This window comes from Pseudopodoces humilis, chromosome 13 (assembly GCF_049639895.1).
Source record: "Pseudopodoces humilis isolate 2021_Gansu_Grassland_sample_001 chromosome 13, ASM4963989v1, whole genome shotgun sequence".
Lineage (NCBI taxonomy): Eukaryota > Metazoa > Chordata > Aves > Passeriformes > Paridae > Pseudopodoces > Pseudopodoces humilis.
The window spans coordinates 11,683,002-11,705,804 of record NC_142212.1 but is presented as its reverse complement, the minus strand read 5'-3'; the positions used below and the strand labels follow the sequence as shown (position 1 = coordinate 11,705,804).

General features: G+C 44.0%; 1 protein-coding gene across 2 annotated transcripts in view; it reads left to right on the top strand.

The window, feature by feature from the left end:
* Positions 1 to 454: 454 nt before the first annotated feature.
* Positions 455 to 22,803, top strand: part of GRIP2 (glutamate receptor interacting protein 2) — a 250,895-nt gene continuing 228,546 nt past the window's right edge. For both annotated transcript variants that reach the window (XM_088061807.1, XM_088061809.1), the window contains exon 1: positions 455 to 529. In XM_088061807.1, coding sequence (XP_087917933.1) covers positions 475 to 529 — 55 coding nt within the window. In that variant the 5' untranslated portion in view covers positions 455 to 474. The remainder of the gene's footprint in view (positions 530 to 22,803) is intronic.

The window sequence follows — 22,803 nt, the reverse complement described above, 5'->3', positions numbered from 1 at the left end:
CGGTGCCAGGCTACAGCTGTAACGAGAATGTAGAACGGGAGCAGTGTGCTCTCCGTGTCTTTCCTGGCCATGCATCTGTCCAACGTCAGCCGGAGGTTTGGGACCCGCAGGGCGCCGGTGTGGGTCCGAGCCCGGCGCCTGTTTGCAGGCGCGGCCCATCTTGTCTACGCAGACCCTCCCGGGGGAAAAATAGACAATATCTACATATTGACACGATTTTTCTCCCCCTCCTTCCCCGAGTTTGCCGTTCCCCGCCCTCCACGGCGGGGGGAGCGCACCTGCGCCGAGCGGCCGGGGCTGTGCGCAGGCGGGGGCGGGCAGCGCTCCCCGCCCGGCCCCGGCCCCGCCGCCGCATGCACCGCCCGGCCGCAGGAGCGCCGGGGAGCCCGGCCGTGCTCCGCAGCTCCCGCCGGCCCCCCGGGCCCCTCCAGCCACGCCGCTGCCCCGGGGGGCGGCAGTGCTGCCCCTGCCGCGATGCCGGGCTGGAGGAAGAGCCTCGCCCTGTGCCTGCAGCGGATGCAAGAGGACGGTGAGCGCGGCGGGGGGAAAGGAGAGCTGGAGAGGGTCTGAATTACCCTCCGCATCCCCTTTTCCTTTACTCTTTGGGGTGGTGGTAGTGGTGATGTGTGTCCCTCTGGGAGGGGCGCGATCCTCTTCTGGCGTGGATCTCCGCGGATGAAGGGACTGGATGGGGGATGCTCTTCGTGCCGATAAACTTCGCCGCAGCCAATCTTCCCCTCCATCCCCGGGCTTGCTTGTTTTCTGCTTTTGGGTTTTTTTCTTCTTCAAGTGGTGGAGGCACACCTGAGAGCGAGGTGGCTGCGCGGTCCTTTTTGGATATTTAGAGGGGCTTGCAGTATCTGAGCCCCAACTTTCTAAAGCTACTGGTGATGCTGTTTTCAGCTGGTAATTTTTCCCAGTGCCAACTCCACCCGGGGAATAAAAGGTTTCCAAATTGTACAGAGGACGTGTCACGGTAATCTGATTCCCATTGTGCCGCTTACTGTTGCTCACAGTGACTGTGAATTATTTTGTTTACATGCTCAAGAGTGTGATGTTAAATAAATGCTGGACCCGCGGCTCATAAAAGTCGTGAGAAGACATCCACAAGGTGGCACAGCATAAGGGAGGTTTAAACGTTGCACTTCGGCTCCTGCCTTTGTAGATGAACAGGGATGAGAGTGGAGTGGGGAAAGTTTATGTCTCTGAAATGAAGTGCATTTCTCCTGTGCTCTCATGGGACTCAGGACAGCAGGAGCTGATCTGGGATAGGCAGAAACAGGCAGGAATGTGCGTTTTATGAAACTCTGCTGCTTTGGTGCAAAGTAGCTAATGGCAGGCTTTTCCTTTGGACCCCTTCCCAGACTATCTCTCTAGACTGTTCTAGTCTGTAAACAGACTTAAATATATGAAGTAGCACTGTTACAGCATTTCATATGAATAACGCAAGAATCGTGGAATTCTCTGAACCTGCTGGTTAATAAGAACAGAGAGAAATTGTGCTGTTAGATCCCCTGCAAGGTGTTAGGACAGAGTCATCAAGCTGCTGTGCCTTTCTGATGCTGATTCCTGGCTCCCACTGCTTTGGGAGAACACCAGTTTCTGCTGCTGGATTGCTCTAGGACCATGGCTTCCTCTTGGAGCCTCCATTCACCTGAGATAGAGCTATTAAAAATCTTGTCCTGTAGATGAGTGAATCAATCCCCTGCTCAACACACTGAGACCTGTTGGCATGAATTCAGCCCTGTTATGGTGCAGTGCTTTGTAACACTGCCTTGCTGCAGCTGGCACAGATGCTTTTGCACCATTGGATGGGGTGGCTCTGGGAACTTTATTAAACATTCACAGCAGGGACCTCTTGATGTACAGCTGTACTGGGTCAGTGTTTGCTGGGTTACTTTCTCTGACTTCATACGTGTGTGTACTGGCTCTTGTCTCTGGCTCTATGTAATGCCTTTCTTTCTCATCCCCCTTCCCTCTGACTTCAGTCCCAGCACTGCAGTGAGTCTGTGGCTGGTGTGCATCCCTTTGAGTACATTGCATTTATTTCTGTGCGTGGTTCAAAGAGTAGTCAGTCTTAGGAAGGTGCCATTTAATTGCAGAATGGCTTATTGGGATGGATAAATCTTGCAGGTTTGAGCTCATATGCTGTGTAGAGGAGGATTAGCTGAGCTTGTAGGGAACTTCTTTCCCTTTTCCATAAGGCAGCTGGTTTGATGGTTGTGTTATAGCATATAACTCTGCAGGGGCAGCAGAGGAAGTATTTGGTAATGTTTTTGTAGCACTGCAGTATTAACAGGTATGTCAGAGAAGGTTTTGCTTCATGATGTGTCCCTGTCTGTGCCAGGAGGATTGGAACTAGATAATATTTAAGGTTCCTTCCAGCACAAACCATTCCATAACAACACTGCAAGAAATGTCTGCACTGTTCAGATTTTGATTTTGCAAATCAACCTCCAACCAGTCTATGAAGAAATATTGACTTCTGTGTTTCTTTATTCAGAGCAAGTTATGTCTGCCATGTTGGCATCTCTATGTGGTTGTGATAGGTTTGGGGGTTCTTTTATGCTCAAGCTGGGGAGCTTTTCCCCCAGGCATGTGTACTTTGGCCCATCAATTTGTTCACTTCCTCTGAGGACCACAGTACTTAAGCTTCCAAAGGAAACGTCCTGGTGTTCAGCAGGAGCACAATTGTAATTAGAAGAGTGGTGTATTTTGGTTACTGAATATTAATGTGATGAGCATCTCTTGCAATTTGCAGCCATTCAGAGATGTATTGGAAGCTTCATTAATCACGGTTGGTAGAAAAGGTCAGCCATGGTAAATCATATAGGGAAATGTAAGGTATACACAAACTGTGCTGAACTATGATTGCCATCTCAAAATACCACCCACAGCGAGTCTCTTTATGCATGTTTTGCCTTAAAATTTCTGTCTCCTGGAAGATGGGAGTGACTTCTTGCCATCATGCAGAAATGCTTCATTATATAATGTGTTGGTTTTCTCCACCACAGAGGCTTGTATGTGGGATGTCCTACTGCTTATTCTGTTTCATGCAAGGAAGAAAGGAATTGATGTCAATGACTTTGAAAGATTTGGTGGAAAATGTGTTTCCTTCAGCCTGCATTGATAACAGACCCGTTACTCCAAAATCATGGGGTTGATCAGCTTCTCCCTGCATTACTGTGGGGTTGTCTCAGATCTAAAAGAAGAGGTTAAAGCATATTATCTGGCTTTCTGTCCCTCACTGTGTGTGCAGAGCTGCGTGGACAGATCTTCTGCTGATTTCTCTCCCTGACAACTCATCCTCTTTTGAGACAGCGATGAGAACTATTTGGCCATGCCAGACCCTTTTCCATCCCAGTTTCTGCCCCTCATATTGCTGTCCTTTACGGGAGGACAGCAGGATTTGAATTGCATTCTTGCTGCTCCAAGGTTTTCGGTAGCAGAAGAAGCGAAGGCTAATTTCTGCTTTGGTAGCAAGAATGTATGTGGGCAGGTGGGAAAGTCTGTGTTTTTGGCACATCTGAGTGGATGTGGAAACTGTGTGTCTAGGAAGGATAAACTGTATCTGCAGACTGAGAAGTGGAGATACTTTTATCCAAACTGGTGAAACAGTGTTAGCTAGATGCATAGGACTTGTGTAAGATGGGCCAAGGTTGTGGGCAGACACCCTTTGCTTAACCTGAGACGTTTTTCAGCTTCTAGGGGGAGGGAATACAGTGTTTGAGTGTAAATTTAGGTTGTTGATACAATTCCCCTTCCTCTCCCAGATGGTTTTCCTTGTGTAAAAGCAGAAAATTTGACTCTCACCTTTAAAACTCCAATATGATGCCTTATAAAAATCAAAACCAAACCCTACGAAAGACTGAGGTAATGGGATTATAAAACGTGAAGCGAGTTATCCAACCCTTGCTTGAATCATGAGGCAGGTGGAAAGGGACAAGTCGGACCTGTTTCAAAAAGTGACAATATAGCAGGGTTATGTTGCTGCCATTTGCTTCTTTCCCTTGTATACAGCTCCTTGCTCGTTACCTTGGAAACAGCTGTAGGAGCATATAGGGGCATTTTGCTGCTGTGCAGCCACGGGCAGAGGTGTCCTGTGGCGTGTGGAAAGGAAGATCTTTCATGGTGCAGGTTGATTTTCAGGATGAGGTCAACAAAGTAAAAACCCATTGCAAGATCTCCCTTTCTTGGCTGCCCTGTCTTGCTGCAGGTACAGTTTGGCAGGAGTGGGACCCTGGGGAAAATTTAGCAGGGGGGTGAATTTTCATGGTTTTGGCAGAGCTATTTAAATTTTTATAATAGGAAGGTAAAAATATCTCAACAGTCTGTTTTGAGGAGGCTTATAACAGCTGGGCTATGGACATCAGGTTTTTATTCAGTCCTCAGAACAATGTACTGGGATGTTTTGCTCAATAGCTCTGAAACTTATGTCCATGACAAGAAATGGGATTCTTCTTTACATTTTCACACGCAGCAGGGAGAAACATCCCACTAAGATGGAAATTTGCTGGGTTTGCATGATTAGCAGAAAGTAACATCTTTCAATGGGTTCTATGTTGTCTGTGATATGCATGTGATGTGTAGAATAACTAAAATAGAATAACTGCTAAAAATAATGTAAATTGTCTTTTGTTCACTTACCTATAAATATTTTGATCTTGCAAATGGTGCAGTGTGCATAATTTTAAATCAGCTGAACTATTCTGCTGTTTAAAATATAGTGTTTTTTCTTGTGCTTGACACATCAGAAGTGATTTGGTCATTTGGAAAGGTTTTTTGGTTTTTATCAGGTTGTCTTAGGACCATCTTTCAGTGCCAGGCTGAGTCTGTTCTAATACATTGCTTTATGGAGTCCTTTTGTCCACACCTACGATGACATGACCCATTATACTAGCACTTAATTTTCAGTAAAGAAATTCAGCTGTGTAGCTGTCACTTAAGTAGTGTGCAGTTGAAATGTTACAGCTGAAGGGTTGTTACATCTGCCCACTGTATGTGGTGCATTAATTTATTTCTGTATGTGATACTCTTGCTTTACAGTGTGTCCAAGCTTTATCAGAGATGAGGACTTGCTCATACAGAGCTCAGTAATTTATGGGCTGCTGTATGTTGGTAATACTCATTATACAGGCCACTGCTTTTAAACAAAATGGAAAAATAGAGGTTCTGACCCTCCAATGAAGTGTGGTGGGGAATTAGGATTGCATGAAGGCTGTGGTGGTAATGCATAAGGGATAATGCTCACTTATCAACCTGACTGAACGCTGGAGCAAATCCTGCTAGACTTTGATGGGGTCTTTTTTCGCTCATTAATATGTTGATGGGGATTTGGCACCCATTGAGTGAGTAATAACTGCACCCAAGCCCTGCTTCCCTCCTTGCTGGCTGTGGTCTGAGTTTGGGCTGCTGCTTTTGATCCTGTGCTTCAGCAGTCAGAAAACTTAGTTCTGATTGAGAAGTCCTGCACAGCTTGGGGATGAGGCCACAAAGGTTTTATGGAATGACTCCATAGCCTCATTGAAATTTGATTAAAGACAAAGATTCATCATTATTTTGCTTTTTGAAGTGATCTGCCAGATTTTACAACCTGACTGTGCTCCCATATCTGCAAACTTTGGCTTTATGAAACTGTACAGAAATGGTGGCTTTTGCTCTCTTGTTTATGTTATCACTCTGTGGGGATTCTTGTGAAGAAGTTTTATTAGCAGTATTGAGTGATGATGCTCAGTGCTGACAAAAGCATCAGCTGCAGTGGTTTGGCATGTTTTTCCTTTAAAGCTGCCAAGGTTGGAAAGTGTGGGGGGAAACCTTTCAGGATGCTGAAGACCTTGATGGAAACCATGAATTGCGGTAGCCAGGAAAATTTCAGAGTGAGAAGAATTGTCAGATCTGTCTGGAATCAGGCCATGCTTGATGTTCTCCAAACCTGTTGGTGTTTCTATGGACTCATGCCAAGTGCAGTGGAAAAACACGTGGGCAATTCCCAAGAAATGGATGTGGTCTTTGAAACTGTTCCAGTCTTGAGCTGTGATTGTAGCTACTGACCCAGAGATCTTCTGATGCTCTGGGTTGCACTAAGAGGAAGATGGCTGAGGTTAAACCAAGATGTGTGGCCAGTCTGAGGTGAATGTTGCGGTGCCTTTTTCATTTCTGTTTGTCCTGTCTAAGTAGACACAAGTGGCAGAGCTGCTCAGGGGTAGGCAAAAGAAGGCTGCCCACCAGGCCATGAGCTCAGTGCCAGGTTCACTTTCTATGGTTAGGACAGTGTAGGCCTTGCTACAAGTGTCCCATTTTACTGACTGCTTTGTTAATTATTAGACTTCATGGTAATGAATAAAAGCCTTTATTTTGAAAATTAAGTGAATGTAGAGGTAGAAATATAGTAGAATAATTAATAGGGCAAGAATGCTATTGAAATCACCACTCTGTAGACAAGCCCCAAGACAGTGAATCAGGCATTTCTGGAGCACTGGATCACATAAATGGACACATTTCTTTCAAATGCCAGACTTAACCCTTGACATTCAGAGCAGTGATCTATGCACAGAAGGCTTAGATTTTCTAGAGAAAATCTCTCTTGTCTTGAGGAAGGTGAAAACTTTTTTCCCATGATGGTGTCTTTTCCCAGAAAGGCCATGTCTCATGTTCCGGTGAATGTTGATGATGGTCCCATGTGTATGGGAACTGCTCCTGCATTCATGTCTTGTACCAAAGGCAGTCATACCATATAAATATCTGTTTGTGTCCCTGAAACGATTATAGCTACTGTGCACTGACACTGGTGTAACTAGGAGTGGAACATGGGCAGCATTTGACTGAGAAAATAGATCCCATGCTGGTGGTCTCTGTTGGAAATGGGAGCATCTCTTCTGCAGTGCTTAGCCTGGGTGAACCATGCAGTGGAATGCAACATTCCCTCTGGAAATGTCTGCGTGCTGTTCTTTGTCTTGCTGTGTGCTCTGTCCATTGAGAGAAAAATGTAATGAAACTTTCCATTTAAAATCCAAGTAGAATTTTTATTCAGCCTGCTTGTCTTGTCAAAAGAATGAATTACCTTTTTATTTTCTACAATTTTCCTCCCCCTCTTTGGAAAATAAAGAAATTTGAATAAGCTTGTAAAATTTATTTGTTTTAGCAATTATGGTGATTTCTCTGTTACTGACTTGCTCTCATTAATGTTAGATGAACTTGACATCTACTAAATACTGGCTTTCACTTTTCAACCAAAACTATTTTCTGGCTTAAGCAAAATTGGCTAATTTCACTGACAGTGCTTTCCACTGAGAAATTAGTTAGAAGATTTTTGAAAGATATCCAAACAGATTCAGGTATGTGGCATCAAGACCACACTGCATTTAAGGAGAAGGGGGTTATCATGGCATTTGAGCTCAAGGAAATGCAGTGCATTAGAACAGGGTTAGCATGCCATTTGTAGCAGCAGTCTGCTTGGAGGTCTCAGCTTTGTAGCTTTCCGAACCCTAACCCTAGGTGTAACCCCAACCCTAGGTGGAGCAGTGAAAAGAGCTTAGAGCTGAGTCAGTAGCCAAGTAGAAAGATATGGTGAGAGCTATTTTTTTGGCAGTTTTCTTTTTGGTTTGGCAGGTCTATTGTAGCTGCACAGTGCTTGGAGGTCTGGGCTTTGTAGTTTTCTGAACCCTAACCCTAGGTGTAACCCTAACCCTAGGTTGAGACCTTAAAGGCACCTTGGGCCTAGTCTGGTGCCCTGTTGTAAGGTATGGATGGAGCTATGTTATGACAGATTTGTATTCCCCTTGGCATGCCATTTGTAGCTGCTGTGTGCTTGGAGCTCTGGGCTTTGTAGTTTTCTGAACCCTAACCCTAGGCATAACCCTAATCCTACCTGTGCTACTGAAAGGTACTTTGGGGTTAGATCCATGCCTTATCTACATTAAGTGGAGGTGATAGGGACCCTCCTAGCTAAGCTGGTGTGTCTTGACAAATAGAAACATCTTTCTGTGGCTTCAAGGTAAATTCAGTGCTAGATTCTTCAAGTTGTCTATGAAGTGACGCAATGTTTTGTTCAATGACTGAATTTCAGCTGTGAACAAAGCACTACAGAGGTTTTGTTTTGCAATTATATTAACAGTGGCTGCTGATTTGTTGCCAGTCAGAGGCTTTTCATGGTATATATTTGGATTATAGGTGTTGTTGTCTTTTCTTTTACATGTGATGCTGTTAGTCATCCTGGTGACGCCTCATTCGTCTGTACAAAGAAATGAAATTCCCTGCTCACCTTTGATTATTGTCTCATACAGCCCAAGAAGGGATCTGCTACTTCTATGAAGCCTGAGAGATCTCACTTGGGTCTCATGGGATGGAGCTGAGATTAGGCACTGGATTTTTTTTCTTCTGTCTTTAATTTATAAGAAATTCAAATCTCTTCTCTGTTCTCAAGGCTAAGTTGAGTTGAATGTACAGAGTCTGTACACAGAGGACTTCAGTGTTATCTTTGGTACCAGTTTGATGGGAGCAGTAACCACAGGAGCAGGGTGTTGATTGTAGAGTTGGGGGTGGAGGGCTTGTCCTCATTTGCATCCCCTTGCAGCCGAGGCCTTGAAGATTTAGCAACAAATGAGATGCAAAGAAACAAGGAGAAAAATAAGATAATAAGGAAAACTGTCAGGCAGTGTGACAGTTCTGCAGAAATTAGTGATGCTAAGTTTCTGTCTTTTTACTTTGGTACCAGTGTGCTTTTCTGGTTCAGTTTTCCTATGTGTGTTCAGGAAATGATGATGTTTCCAGGATTGGGGACTCCCTCATTAAAACTATCTTGCCCAGATCCATAGCTTCTGGTTATTTGAAGTCAGGGGAAATTCTCTGGGGCTGTCAGAGTGGGATGAATTTAGTGAAGAGCTGGGAGGATATGTTAGTATTCATAGCAGCTTGTCTCAGGGCTATGTGTTAATCCTGAAGAGAGGGCACTGTTGGGAATGAATATTTTGTTTCCAGATTAAATGTTCTTTTGTTTTCTTTCATCTTGAAATAGGAGGCAGTCAGTCTCAACACTGTACATGCAGTCATGTCTGTAAAAACACCCTCACAAAACTTCCCCTTTGAGATTAGAGGGCAGGCAGATCTGTGTGAGGTAGGGTGCTGCTGCCTCACTCTTCTTCCCCTTGGGAGCGTCATCTTTTCAACCTTCCTCCGTCTTTGGTTCTCCCCTTCATGATGTGGAGGTTCCTTCTCAGCTGGGAGGTAGCTGCAGGTAAAATGCTTGGGCTCTGTCCCCACGGGGTGCTGAGCCTGGTGTGCTGCCTCCAAGTGGTTTCAAACAAAAGCAAAGTTCAGGCATGCTGCAAATCCCATGGCAGGCATTTAGATGAGCTATTGATGCTGAGCATGCTCCAGTCCTCTGGCCATGCTTTGCTACTCCAGAATCTTTCATGGACTTTGCATCCTGTCCAAAGACCTTGTGCAGTGGCACCTGGCTGCATGAAATAGCTGCCATATTCCCCAACAGATGAGGCTGCAACCCTGTGGCGACTGCAGCAATTCCAGCGTGGCTGGCACTCACTAATGAGTTGGTTGGTATTGGGGATTGAGCCACAGGCCTTTTGTTCCTATGCCTGTGTTCCTGACTGAACACAGGGCTTGGAGCAAAACAGCTTTATCATTTAGTTTCTCAGAGGGATGGGGTATTTTCTCTGTCATTTGAGATTAGTGGGACCGAGGGGTTCTGTGCCACTCTGAAAACCTCTGCATGCCACAGTCTTCATGTCTGCAGAACATGGATAATGACTACACTTTAAAAGGTTTTGATGCTCAGATCAAAATGGATATGGAAGTGCAATTACTAGGTGTAACTTCATGCCTGTCTTCCTCTGCTTAGTATCTTCATATTCATAATTATACCAATTGTGCCAAATATTTGAACAAAAATGAGGTAGAAAATGTCGTTCTGGCACAAGGTTGCAAATCTGCTGCTGCATAGGACTGGGCAGAACAAGAAGTTCTGTTGATGTGGATAAGAATTTCTCCCTCCAGTAATGAACTGTGCTGTGAGTTTACCAGCTATCTAATCTAGTTTCCATCCGTTACACCAAGTGATAATCCTCTAGCAAATTAGGTGCTGTTAGCAGCATTTCTGTCAGCCTGGCTCTGGCTGCACATCTAGGCAACCTGCCTTTGAGGAATTTCAAAATTTGCCCTAGTCAGTCATGCTGCTTCCTCAGCCTCTGGAGACTGCATTTCACATGTAACACAAAGCTGAACTGTCTTGCTTCTTTAATTGTATTTATTCTACTTTCCCTCCACCCACCACCTGCCAAGGCTGTTTTGCCATGTCTAGAGATGGCTTCTGGGTTGTTTTCTTGGAATATCCATTGTAATTGGCTTTTTGGTGTATCCTGTCCTACTTTAATATAATTCCTTCGCTGTTAACTGTGCGCATACAGGGACTCGTTAGTAAGTGGGAGAGGGATCAGAAAGCAAAGCATGTCCAAACCAAGCTGGGATGCTGCTTTCTTGAGGGTTTGCTGGCTGCAGGATGTCCTTGCCCGGGGATGGGCTGTACAGCACTGCCTGCCTTTGGCTCCCAGAGCTCTGTGGTGAGCCCCATGCTGCTGTGGCAGCTGGCCCTCTCCTGCTCTTGGGGCTGCCCCTTGCCAAGGGTCCTGTTCTGCCCGGAGAGATTCAGTGCCAGGCAGCACTGCAGCCAAGGCCATCCAGTTTCTGTCACTGAATGATGAAGAGGAAGAAGATGGCTTTTGGCCAGGGAGCACCATCCTCTGCCCATCTGCTCCCCTGACTGCTGCTTGGAGCAGCTGCTTGTCTCCAGGGGCTCCTGGGCAGGGCAAGGGGATGCAGACTCCTGACTACTTCATTGTCTTGCCACTGACATACTCAGTGAGTTTGAGTCCTTGGGGTGCCATTTTTCTGTGCTTCTTTTTTGTGCAAATTCATGCCATGATTTCTAATTGCAAGCTGCATCGGTAGTTCTTGTTTTCAATGCTGTGCTGGAGAGCAGAGGTGGGAGTGAGGGACAGGGACTGGAGGAGTGCAGAGAGAGGGGCTTGTTTCACTGTTATCTCCCTCTGCAGCTGTGAGCTTCTTACAGAAATCCATCTCCAGCACAGCTGGCTGTGGGCTGGAGGTGCTGCTCACAGTGTGCAGGGAGGGCAGTGCTGAATTGCTCTGCAGGCAGATCCCTCCTCCTGCTCAGGTGTGATCAGTGTGCTGGCAGAGCCCCCATGAAGGAGGGGGACCTGTTCAGCTCCGTGTAAAGCAAAACCACTGACAAAGCAGCCCTTGCTCTGGAGGAGCAGGTGATGATGGCAGCCTCTGCAGCTTTAAAAGAGCTGAGGAATTCCCTATGTATATGACCATGTGCAAGTTTTTTAACGTGACTCTAACTCTAGAGTGAATTTGCTCTAAAGGCTTTTCACAGCCCCTCAGTATAGTAGGATAATGTAGTATTTTTATTAGTTGTGGCCCTGTACAGTCAGGTAGTCCAGCATTTGACCTGTTAAACTTCAACACCAAGTAAGTGACAGCCAGGAAGACACCCCTAAAGTTGTGACAGCTTTTCAAACTCATGTCTGGGCACTGCACTCCACTGCAAACTCTTCCCCATCTACAGCTTTTCTCATTCAGTTTCCTGCTGAAGCCCAGCAGATTTCCTGTGATGAGTTGCTGCTCTGAGCCAATGTGGCAGTTGGTGTGTGACACCTATCTACCTGTCACCTCCTCAGCCTGCCACGAACCAGCTGGGTGGGTTAGCCACTGGCAAGCTATTTAACTCATTTTGACACAATGAGTTAGTCAGGCTCACAAACTAGAGCTGGTGTTGGGAGGAAGAGTTGAAATAGACCTTATCAGACAACACACAAACTTTGATTTGTGCTGTGGGAGTATTGCTGATAGTATTTTGGGGAGTATTATGTGAGTAAAGGAGCAGAGGTCCATGAAGAGATGTTTTTTTAATATATTTCCCTCTTTTTTATTCATAAAAATTTGAAGTTGAATGAAAAGCAACAATTTGAAGATGGATATGAGGAGTAGGAAAACTAATTTATGGAGCTAAGTAAGCAAGAGGATGGAGGTACACTGTGCTATGACTGTATGGAGGTATTGGGAAGTGCAACTCTCCTCCAGTGTATAATCACACTTCAATGCAAGAGGAGAGAGATACAAATCTACCCATCCTCCACAAAAAATCTTTACAGGAGGTATTGGTTTCCTACCAAGAGAATAAGCCCATCTTCCTGGTTGACTGTGGTGACCCAGCACTGCAAGGGACCTCTGGGGCCTGCATTCCCTGTAAGTGAGATGTTAAAACACCAATCATCCAGGATAATACTGTTTCAGAAGCTCATTGATTTTTAGTGGAGGGAAGTGAGTTAAAGTGATGAGTCACTGACTTATTTGAAAATGAACAACCTCCTCAGTGCCATTAGGAGCTGGTAATAGATCATCCTGGGCAAGAGCTGGTAAAAGGGGATTAAGGGGTCTCCTTGTGCCTGCTGTTGCTCTACATTGTGTGTGGCTGCTGTTTTGTTCAATTTTTTTTTATGCGTAATGAAACAGCACACCATATACATAAAAAGCCAACAACTTCTAGTCAGTGTAATTGAAATTTAAGTTTAATCCTTATTAGTCCTGCTGTAATTGTTACAGACAAGGAAAGGGTGTTGAGCCCTTCCTGAGGAGATGTGGCAGTGGTGGATAGTGCAGTTGGAGCTGGTGTAAAGCACCTCTCCAATTAGAGATCCCCTTGCATGGGGATATCTGAATTAAACAGCAGGGAATTTACCTGCAAGCTTTCTTCTTGGCAAACTTGTGCCTACCTTCTTTGAATCCCCTGCCCAGGCTGAGGAGCTGCTTGCTTGTTCTGCGTTTTAGGTTGCCACAGGAGGTGTGGAGATGTGGAGAACTGAGGTCTGGTCTCCTTTGTAAAATACTCTGGGATTCACCTTTGAGAAGTGATGAACAAAATGTAAAATTTAATTTTAAAATTGAATAATGCTGTAATGTTTTTTTTTTCTTCTTGCACTGTAGACCAACATTGAGCCCATGGTTACTTGCTCTCTCACTATTTAAATGTCAGTCCCCATTTGATCAGTTCTTTCCTGTCTCTGGTACCTGCACAGGGTTTTAGTTTAATAAAGTGGAAGTCTGGTGCTGAAATATCTTCTCTGTTTTGTGCCAAGTCCTGACTTTGGGAGTTCAGTCAGTGTTGTGTGCAGATATGATCAATAAAGCTGCTAGTGATGTACTTTGCTATTAAGTTGTAGTTCATTGATTTAAGGAGTTACCAGGAACTAGGGGAATAACATGGTTAATTAAGTTAATTGGATTGTAAGGTCCACAGGGACTGTGCCTTTCTTTGTATTCTCTGAAGCACCTTGGACACATCACTATAAAATCCAGACTATAAAATAATGGCTTTTTCTTTTCAGATGCTGGCAGTTCAAATTATTTAGTTGCTTTTAAACTACATGCATTTCAATGCAATGAATTTCACCATGGACTTACAGCTTTGTAGCCTTTGGCTTTTGAGGTCCAGGTAGAAATGGAGAAGTAGATTTTAATAGAATTTAGCTAAATAATCCCAAGGAATCTGGATCTTTGTATTTGTTTGCCAAGATGTCTTGGGAAGTTGTTACCCATGTTCTTAGCAAAAAGACCATGTGTCTGTGGGGCAACTTCTAGTGTGTTTGTTTTATCTTTTGGACTTACAGCTAATTCTAATTATAGTCTTCTTGCCATCCAGTAAGATATATGAAGAAATAATACATCAGGCTCTAGATAGACCTATTCTTTAGCATCCATTTTTTAAGGAAAGTAAACAGATCTCCCCCTGTCTTAAATGGAAATTTATTCTGGGTGTATGAAGTGAAGTCTCGCACAGAGGTATTCTTCTGCAGCTTTTATTTAATCTAATTTATAGCTTCTCTTCTTTTCCAAGGGAACTGGAGACTTAAACCTTCCATTATAGGTCTGTAATTTATGCTTTCAAAATTCAGTGATTGTTATCTCTCAGTGTTTTTATGAAGCTCTGCTGTGGAGGTGCTCAGATAAGGTTGTATATTAAGTATTGGCCAATTCACTAGGAGCAAAACTGGGATTATAAATTATGGGAAACATTCTCAGTCATCATGAGCTGGTGCTTGTGTTAATGTCTTTAACTTCCTTTGAGTAGTTAGGGAAGATAAGCTGTAAAAAGACAGACTGGATGAAGCTATTATGTGGTGGCTGGAAAACTACATTTGTCTTACTTGGATAGTGATGAATTGTCACTATCCACAAATAGATTGAGTGAAATTCTCCTGGCATCTTTTGAGGGTCTGTTAAAAGTCAACCCACTTTTTAATAACCTCCTGAAGAGAAAGAGAATATGCTCAGTGAATTTTTAAGATGGCAACAAGTCTAAAGATGTTACAAAAACACTGATGAGGAGAGCGTGGGCTTGATCTCTTGAGACATCCTCAGGAAAATTCTGATTTCCGTAACTTTATAGGAAAAACAGGGTATGGGGGATGCATGAGGACTGCATTTGTTCCTTGTATAAATTAGAACTTTTTTACTTAGAAAAAAGGGGGATGAAGGGAGAAAGCACTTCCATGCTGCTTGGCGATGCAGCCATCAAGAGAAGAAAATTGTTGAAATTGGATTTACTTAATAATTTGTTTTGTGACTGTACTTAACCTTTAAAGGTTTAAATTTAGACCTGAGCTATCAGCACCTTTTGTGCCACCCTTTTTTTGGATGTTCTGTGATTGTTTTCCACGTTTACAGTTCCATAGGAACCAAGTACTCATCTGAATCTTGAATTTAAACACTTGGCTTTGGTGTGTGTGCTTTTTTTTTCAGCTTGTAGTTGTTTTTTTTTAGTGAGAGGTTTTTTGGTGTGTGGTTCTTTTGGTGATGGTTTTTGTGCGTTTTGATATGTTTCTTTTTTCCCTCCAAAAGCTTAACAGATTTTAAAATAGGACATATCCGCAAATCCAGTTGTGAGAGCAACTTATCATATTTGTCCTCTTTGCTTGACTGTCATTTTTCTTACTGTTGTTTTTCAAAGTGAAACAAAGCATCATAAAAAATTCTGCTATATCCATAATGCTACCTGTGATGATATAAATATAAATGAGCCCCTTCCCCTCTTGCACCATCTATTTGTCTTGTCAGGAAAACATTTAATCCTAGCTCTTGCTCACCCTATTTGTGTGTGCTATTCTGCTGCAGATTGATACGAAGTTGTCTGTGTAAAATTAATTTTGATGCAAGAAATTTGGCTTTCAGTGTTTTTGTTGTTACTAAATACAAAGCAAAGATTTTGTATGGCTTTTCTTTTTCCTTAGAGTAAAAAACCCCACATTTTTACAAAAATACCTTCCTTGTAAAAGTGCCAACATGATTTTTCCAGTAGTAATTGCTGTATGTGGTTGGTACAAAATCAGAAGTACTGAAGAAATACCTGCCCCGATAGTAACTGAGCTATGTGAGGACAGCTTTTCTGATGCATCCAAGTGTTGCATGGTTTGAAGGAGGAATTAATGTTATGTGTTTGTGGTCATTTGTATGGCTGTTTTTTTTTCCTCTCTATGTGGATGTGTGTTTTAAAATCTTGCCTGCAGACATCTGTGTTTGCAGAAGCAGATGTCACTTGAATGAAAGACTGTCTTCTTGTCTGCTGTGCCTGATGTAGGAGTAATCTTACTGTCACCCATGCCAAATTTAATGGCAGCAGTGTGATAAGATGGAGGCCAATGAAGGTGCAAGAAGTGGAGTGAGCCCTGCTCTCTTTTGTGTGGTCATCCCTGTGGACAGGAGGATGCTGGTGTGTGTCTGCCAGGTGTTTCTACAAATGCCTCTCCAGTTTCTCCCCCATCTTGCCTTGAATTCCCATTCTGCAGGATTATTCCAGCTGCTACAAGAAGCTCATATAATAAGCTATTATATAAACTTTTATTTATATATATATATATGTGTGTGTGTGTGTATAACTAGGAGTGTCTGCTTTATCAGCTCTTCCCAATGTTAGTAATACTCCTTTTCTCTTTAATTTTCAGTGTCTGGTTGTCACAGGCTCTCAAATTACTTTAGAGAGCTTGTGGTATGTGTGGAGCTGAAGTTGGGCAAGGGGAAGCAATGCTCCTGGAGGAGAGGACGAGGGCTTGCCCAGGGCTCCCCTGTGGACACAGAGTTTCCACATCTCTAAATTCCCTGGAATACAAATCTCTATGGTGTGGAACAAGGAACTTTTAGCAAAGTCTTCTGGTGTAAGTATTTTAGATCCTAAAGAATTGCATTATTCAGGCTGTAGTCTTGCATTTACACGTGGAGCTGAACAGATCTATTCCTTCTTCCCATCCTATGGAGTCTTCTGGGAGGCTGCTGCTTTTCCGTCTCTCAATAACTGATAGTGGGATATATAAAAAATGGTATATAATTATCACATTAAAGCACTTGTGTGAACAGCATAGGTGTTACCTGCCAGCTTTTCCCAGTGGTGCAGTGCTGGTGTAGGCACTGCATTACCTGTGTGAGTACTGCCAGATTTCAGATGAAATCCTGAAATCCTCTCTCTCTGCCAACAGTGATGGCTGCCATCACAGTCTTTATCCCAAGGGACACAATAAACATAAAAGTATCTCTGTTTTTACCACCCACACCCTGGAATGCCATTGCTACTACAGATCTCTGCATGCAATTGCTGTTCAAATGGCAGCATGGTCATGGCCTGAGATGTCCTGAGTTTCTCTAGTCTGCAGGAGGAGTTGTTGCTGAAAAACTCACACCGGAATTCCAGAATGACAGTGCTTACCTGAGTGTTGCCGATATTCGTGTGAGAGGGGTAAATATCAGTGCTGGAGAAGGAGAAGAGACCACAGCAAACGAGATAAGCAGAAGTACTGGTGCTGATCATCTTGGCCAGGACCAGAAACTGCACTAGGCAAAATGCAAGTTAGTGAGCAGTGAGGGGAATCCCAAGACATCTGGAGGAAGAGTGCTGAAGTGCTTCTGGAGGAGAAAGACTGACAGATCGACTTAAGGGCAATGCACTTGTAAGAACTCCTGAGCAGAGAGAAACTCAGAAGTTGAATCTGGGGGAGGGATGTGAGGTCAGATAGGGGCCTTTGTTCTGTGAATCCCCTTACCTCCATCCTGAACACCTGCAGCAGGGAGCCTCTGGAAGCCATCATTTTACATTATCTATGTGCCTAGGCTGTTTCAGGCAAAGCACCAGCAATCCATTAAAAAAAAAGAACAGAAAAAAAGGGAATAAATAGTAAAGCACCTTCAAACTGCTCCAAGTGCTGCCTCTGCAGTGGATACTGTTTCCAGCAGCACAAATCACTGCATTGCAAAAAGCAGAGCAAACAGGGGAGCACCCAAGTACTAAAATAAACTCTGAAATGCGAGATAAATCCTTGCAAACAGCTCATTTAGTTCTCAGGTTGGTGCTGTTTGGGTTTTGGTGGTTTTTAGGTTTTTTTTGGTTCTGGGGAAGGATCATTTACTTCTTGGGTTCCTTTTTCATATTTCCCCAACACTACATTCTAGACAGATGGTTGGAGGCTCTCCTTGTTGGCAAGCTGCAAGTGAAAATGCTGTTGGATGGGAATTGTTTGCCTAACTTTGCCTGTGTGCCCCCATTCCTCATAGTGGAAGGGAAACCAGTGGTTTATTTCCTTTTGCCCCATCCAGATGCCTGGTACATGCATGGGCAGCATGTCTGCAGGGGCTGCTTCACCCTTTGGCTGCGAAGGGGAGCTGGGGTGACCACCTGAGGGGCAGACACCCTCCCTGCCAAGCCCAGAGCTCTGGCCAGGTGTGGTTGGTAGTAAGTGATGGGTGGAACAAAAAGGCCCAAACCCTCTGTAAGACTGATGTGTTTTAATGAGGCAGGTGAAGACATCCAGGGAGGCTGGGTGTCCCCAGCCAGGAATCCCCTTTGCTGACTTTGAGGCAGGAAGGGATGGAACTAGAGATTTGGATAAAAGTGAAATTTGAGTTGTTCTTCAGTGAAGGCTGTGATTAGTGATTCAAGTAGTCAATCCATTAAATCTTAACCTTTCTTATCAAGTCCTCAGAGATCTCACTTTCAAAGCAGAAGGTCTGTGATGGTGGCTAAGGGCAGAAAGAAAGGAAAGATAGAAATGTGGTGTCCCAAGTTGGAACAGTGTCTTGGTAGATTGCCTCTTTCATCTTTGTTGGCCTACCCAAAGGACCAGCTAGCTGGGGTAAGTCCCTGCTGTGCTGACTCTTACAGATCTTCCTTTAGGGCAGCGCCTTCTGCCCATGCTTCCTCCAGCATGCTTCAGGCATCAGTTTAATAGAAATAAAAATTGATTAGTTTGGTCCCTAGTGAATCTTTCAGGGATTTGGCAGCAACTGCAAATAATATGTGTGCAGCTGTTTAGTGAAGGGGTGGGGTGGCTGTTACTCCTCTTAAAAGCTGGTCAGTGCTATTCCTGGATATTGATCTGAGTTTCCTGGAGAGAAGAGGAGCCAAACCTGTCCAAGGGCACATGGATGGCACTTCTCAAGGAGGCTGGGAAAACAGCTCACTATCTGGGACAAGAAAATTTATTCTTGGTCCCACCTTGTATTTTAACCTTTTTTCTCTAGCAACTGTATAAACTACAGTCATGCTTATGGGTTTGGGTTATGGGAGTCCCCAGTGTTTAGCACCTGGTGGTAGCTGTAAATGGCTCTGTGGCTGAACAGATCTAGCATATGTCAGTGTCCTGTATTTGCTTAGGGGGAGCTTACAGTGCATCTCCCAGTCATAATCCCCACTGCAGTGGATGCAGGCAGGATGCACCAAGGAGCTTTTCTTTAACTCATTCCAGTATGAGTTAACTCCCCAGGGAAATATATCTGAAAATGGATCCATCCATGAGGAGAAACAAGCTCTGTCATGTACCTGGCTGCTCCTGCATGGTCAGTAGTAGAAGGACCACAATTTTTGCTGCTGTGCTGGCTCCAACATGGAGCCTTTCCTCATGGATGCCCCATCAGTGGCCAGGATGCTGTGGTGCTGGACATGTTTCCTGGTAAGTGTTCCTCCCAAATGTGGTTACAGGTAGGCTGGGGTTTAGTGTTTCTGAGCTCACTGGTGGAGTTACCCAGCTCTGCATGACTGGGGGACAGTGCCCAGGGTTTTGGCATGTGTGTCCCAGTGCCTGCACCCAGCCCTGGGTTGGCTTGCCCTGCTGGGTGCATGTATTGATGCTTGGTATTTATTAAGGGCTCCAGTCCTGTGCCACTGAATCCCTTCTGAAGGGATTAATGTGGGAGGAAGAGATGCCTCTGGGCTTGTGACTGAGATTTGTTGCTCTGAGCCAACAGCAGAAAAACCTCATTGTAACTGGAGGAAACAAGACTGGAATAGAATTTGATAGCAGAGCATTCACTTTGCAGCCAAGATCAGCTGTTGAGGAAAGTGCAAGCCAAATGTCCCAGGATAAATGACCCAGTAATGGACCTTGCTGAAGGGGCAGCAGCCTTGAAGGAACAGTGCTGGTGCTTCCCATCCTTAGTGTGGCATGGAAGCAGTTTTTCATTGCTGTTTGGTACTTCCTGCAGAAGACTGCAGCAAACTATTCGTTGCTATTTTCTTGGGGGTTTCATGACTGTTAATAATTAATTTTCCTCTTTTCAGGTTTTTTGGGTGTATGGTGGAGTTTTTTTTAGCAAATCTCAGTCCCTTGCCACCTTAACATCCTGTCAAAGATTATTTAATAACATACAAATATCTGCACAGAACAGGGCTTCTGTCTTTTGGGTGATGACTGTATTAGCTGTGCTGCTGACAGCTCCTTGCATTTTGTAATGGGGGATCACTTAAACACTGAAATAAGCCCCTGGGGAAAGAAGTAGGAAGGCTAGGAAGGCTGCTGTTTGATATTTAAGGCTTGATTGCACAAGGAGGGCATGAAAAAATCAAGCCCCTTGGGAAGGTGCTGGGCATGAGGCACATGCAGAAAAGGATGCACATGACAGCCTGGGTCATGTGCTGGCTGCCCCCATCTCATTGTTGGATGCCTTTGCAGTGACTGTGAGATGAACCCTGGGCGATGCTGTGGGAATGAAATTGCTGTGAATTGCAGCAGTCTGGTCCTCTGGTTGTGGCTTACCAGGATTTCCTGAGAGATTTGCTTTACCAGATCAGGATTCTGGGGTGTTAAACACAGTAACCCATGGTAGGTGGTATCTGAAATAGCTAATCCAGTTATGTCAAGATACATATTGTGTTCATCTGTTGAACCTTTGGACCAGTGGGTGATGATCACTTCATACCAGAAAACATTTCAGAATTAGTGAGTATTCAGAGGATGGAAGAAGAATTAATGACATGCTGAACCTTTTCTGATGTGAAAGAAAGAAAAGACAGGGAACCTACCCCAAAAAGGTGATAAATAAGAAAAGATATCAGCAAATGTGTACCACAATGGCCAGTCTGGGGAAGAACAAGTTGGAGTGTTCAGTTATTCTAGTTTTGGTCCCTTGTTTCAGTTCTTGATGTCCTTGAGCTGAGATGTGACACTACACAGAGCTGCCACCAGCCTGTTGAGTGCAGTGCATCATCCCCTGCTATTTGGGGAGCTGTTTGCAGTAGCAGAGATGCTAAGAAATGGCATTGCTATATATGGCAACAGAGCATTTCTGTGTGCATCATCATCTTTGTCTTTCCCCTTTTAATGATATCTGTAATGAGGAAGAAAGGATAGAACTTTTTGCTCCAAATAGGGAAGAAGGCCTGGATAGCTTCTTCCATCAGCAGCACGAGAGGCCTTCATCCTTCAGAGCCTAGAAAATCATCCATGAAAATCAGTGAAATGGCATCAGGTGATAGATATGGGACAGCAGGTCAAACCTGACCTCTGTGGCTGAGAGATTCACACAGTGTTCAATCCACTAAACTGATCCATGCCTGGGCCCGTGTCTCATACATCCCTTAGATCAACCACAGGCAGAAAACAACTTCTGTGCTTTGTTTTCCCTACTTAGGTAGGATTTTTTTTTTTTTTTTGCATGAAGTTAAATGAATCTCCTTCTAGGAGAGGAAAAGACATCAGGGTAAGTAAGGAGTGTGCTGCAAACCAGACATTGTTGGGAGTACCTTCCTAGGAGTGTCAGGTTTGTCATTACTGAGCCAGCTGCTGAGCCATGATGTGTGTGGCTAAAAAGTGCATCATTGCTGCTGTCTTTCTGCACACCTGATCTTACATAGCATGGCCAGAGACAGAAATAACATTTTCATGGTAAATGAATTAAAAAATTTCCAGGTACTAGCTTTACAGTAAATTATAAAATTAAAAAAACTCATAGAAAGGTAAATATGGAAGCATAACTTCTGATGTAAATATGTGTGTGTAAATACTAGAATTTAGGCATTCATTATGTTTAAACTGAATTGAATCTACCCAGCATGATGAGTCTAATTTCTAACATTGCTTGCTTTCCAGTATTTCTGAGGTGTCCTATTACCAACAAATTTTTCAAAGCAGTGGGATGCATCTTATAGGTCAGATGTGGAGAGCTGGAGAGATTTAAAATTTCCAGATTGCAAAGCTGTAACAGGACCAGATTTTTTGATGGTTTAGTAGACCATATGGCCTTCCTGGCACAGATGAGAGACCCCCTTTACAGCCAGAAGCTTTGCAGCTTCTGGGATTTTTGTGCAAGGAGGTTCTGCTGTTTTTATGATCTGGGGGCAGGTTTTGGCTGGCGTACTTTGAGGTGGTGTAGAAACTCATTATTTTCTAAACTACTGTTCTCAGGCTGTGAGTTTTCTTTTGCTTCTCTACTACAGAGCTTTGGCTTGGAAATGTCTCCTCAATGAAATAAAAGGTGATCTTGAAACTTTATGGCAGGCTCATCATTTCTCAGAGTATGACTGCTATAATAGCCATCAAAGCACTAAGGAAACTGTGGCATCTTCACTTTAACTCCTACTAGTCACTGAACTGTAATCCTGGTTTTACAGCGGTATAAAAAGTATCATTAAGCTGATCATAAATCATCTGGCGTGCTAGGAAAGCTGTTAGGACCATTCTGGTCCTACAGAAGAGGTTCTTGGTTTGTGATGACAAGTTTAAATTCAGCTGTGAAAAAGATAACCCAGTGTAGCGCAAGCAAGATATTGGTATTGGCTGGCAGGGGTCAGTCCTGGCAAACCTGGAGCTGAAAAGAAGCAATTTAATCAAAGTGGTTGTGTTGATGAATCTTTGCTGGGCTTTGCTGTTTCTGGGTGTCTCTGGCATGATTTCTCACCTGGTAACTCACCAGGTAAGGGGTAACTTGCCTGGTGCTGCCTGCATGGAGCAGTGTGCTTCAGTGGCCACTTGATTTCTCCATGTACAAAACTGCATTTCTACCTTCCTATCACTCTGCTCTTGGTGCAGAGTAAGATGTTTCAGGTGCGTGCTGAAGATGTGCAGAGTTCACTACATCTCCTGGAGCCACTGCTGCAGGACTGAGCAGTACTGTGCAACTTGCCTGCAACAGGACTCTTGTTATCTGCCACCTGTGTGACCCCGTTAGTACTGAAAATTTCAGTGCTAAAAGCTACCAGTTAGACAAATGGTGTGTTCAAAGCTGGGAATTAATTTGAAGTAGATGATTTTATGCTCACAAATTCACAGCCTTTTTAAATTGTCTTAAATACCAGTGTTCTCCCCATTCAGCCCTCTGCTGAATAGGGGATGATTTGGGACCTCCAGCCTGTGTGCCTGGCCCAGAAATGGCAGCTGCTTGCTGAATTCTGTTGGGCAAACATGTCTGAAGGTCATGAATTAAGTAAATCATATGTGGATTAAAACAACA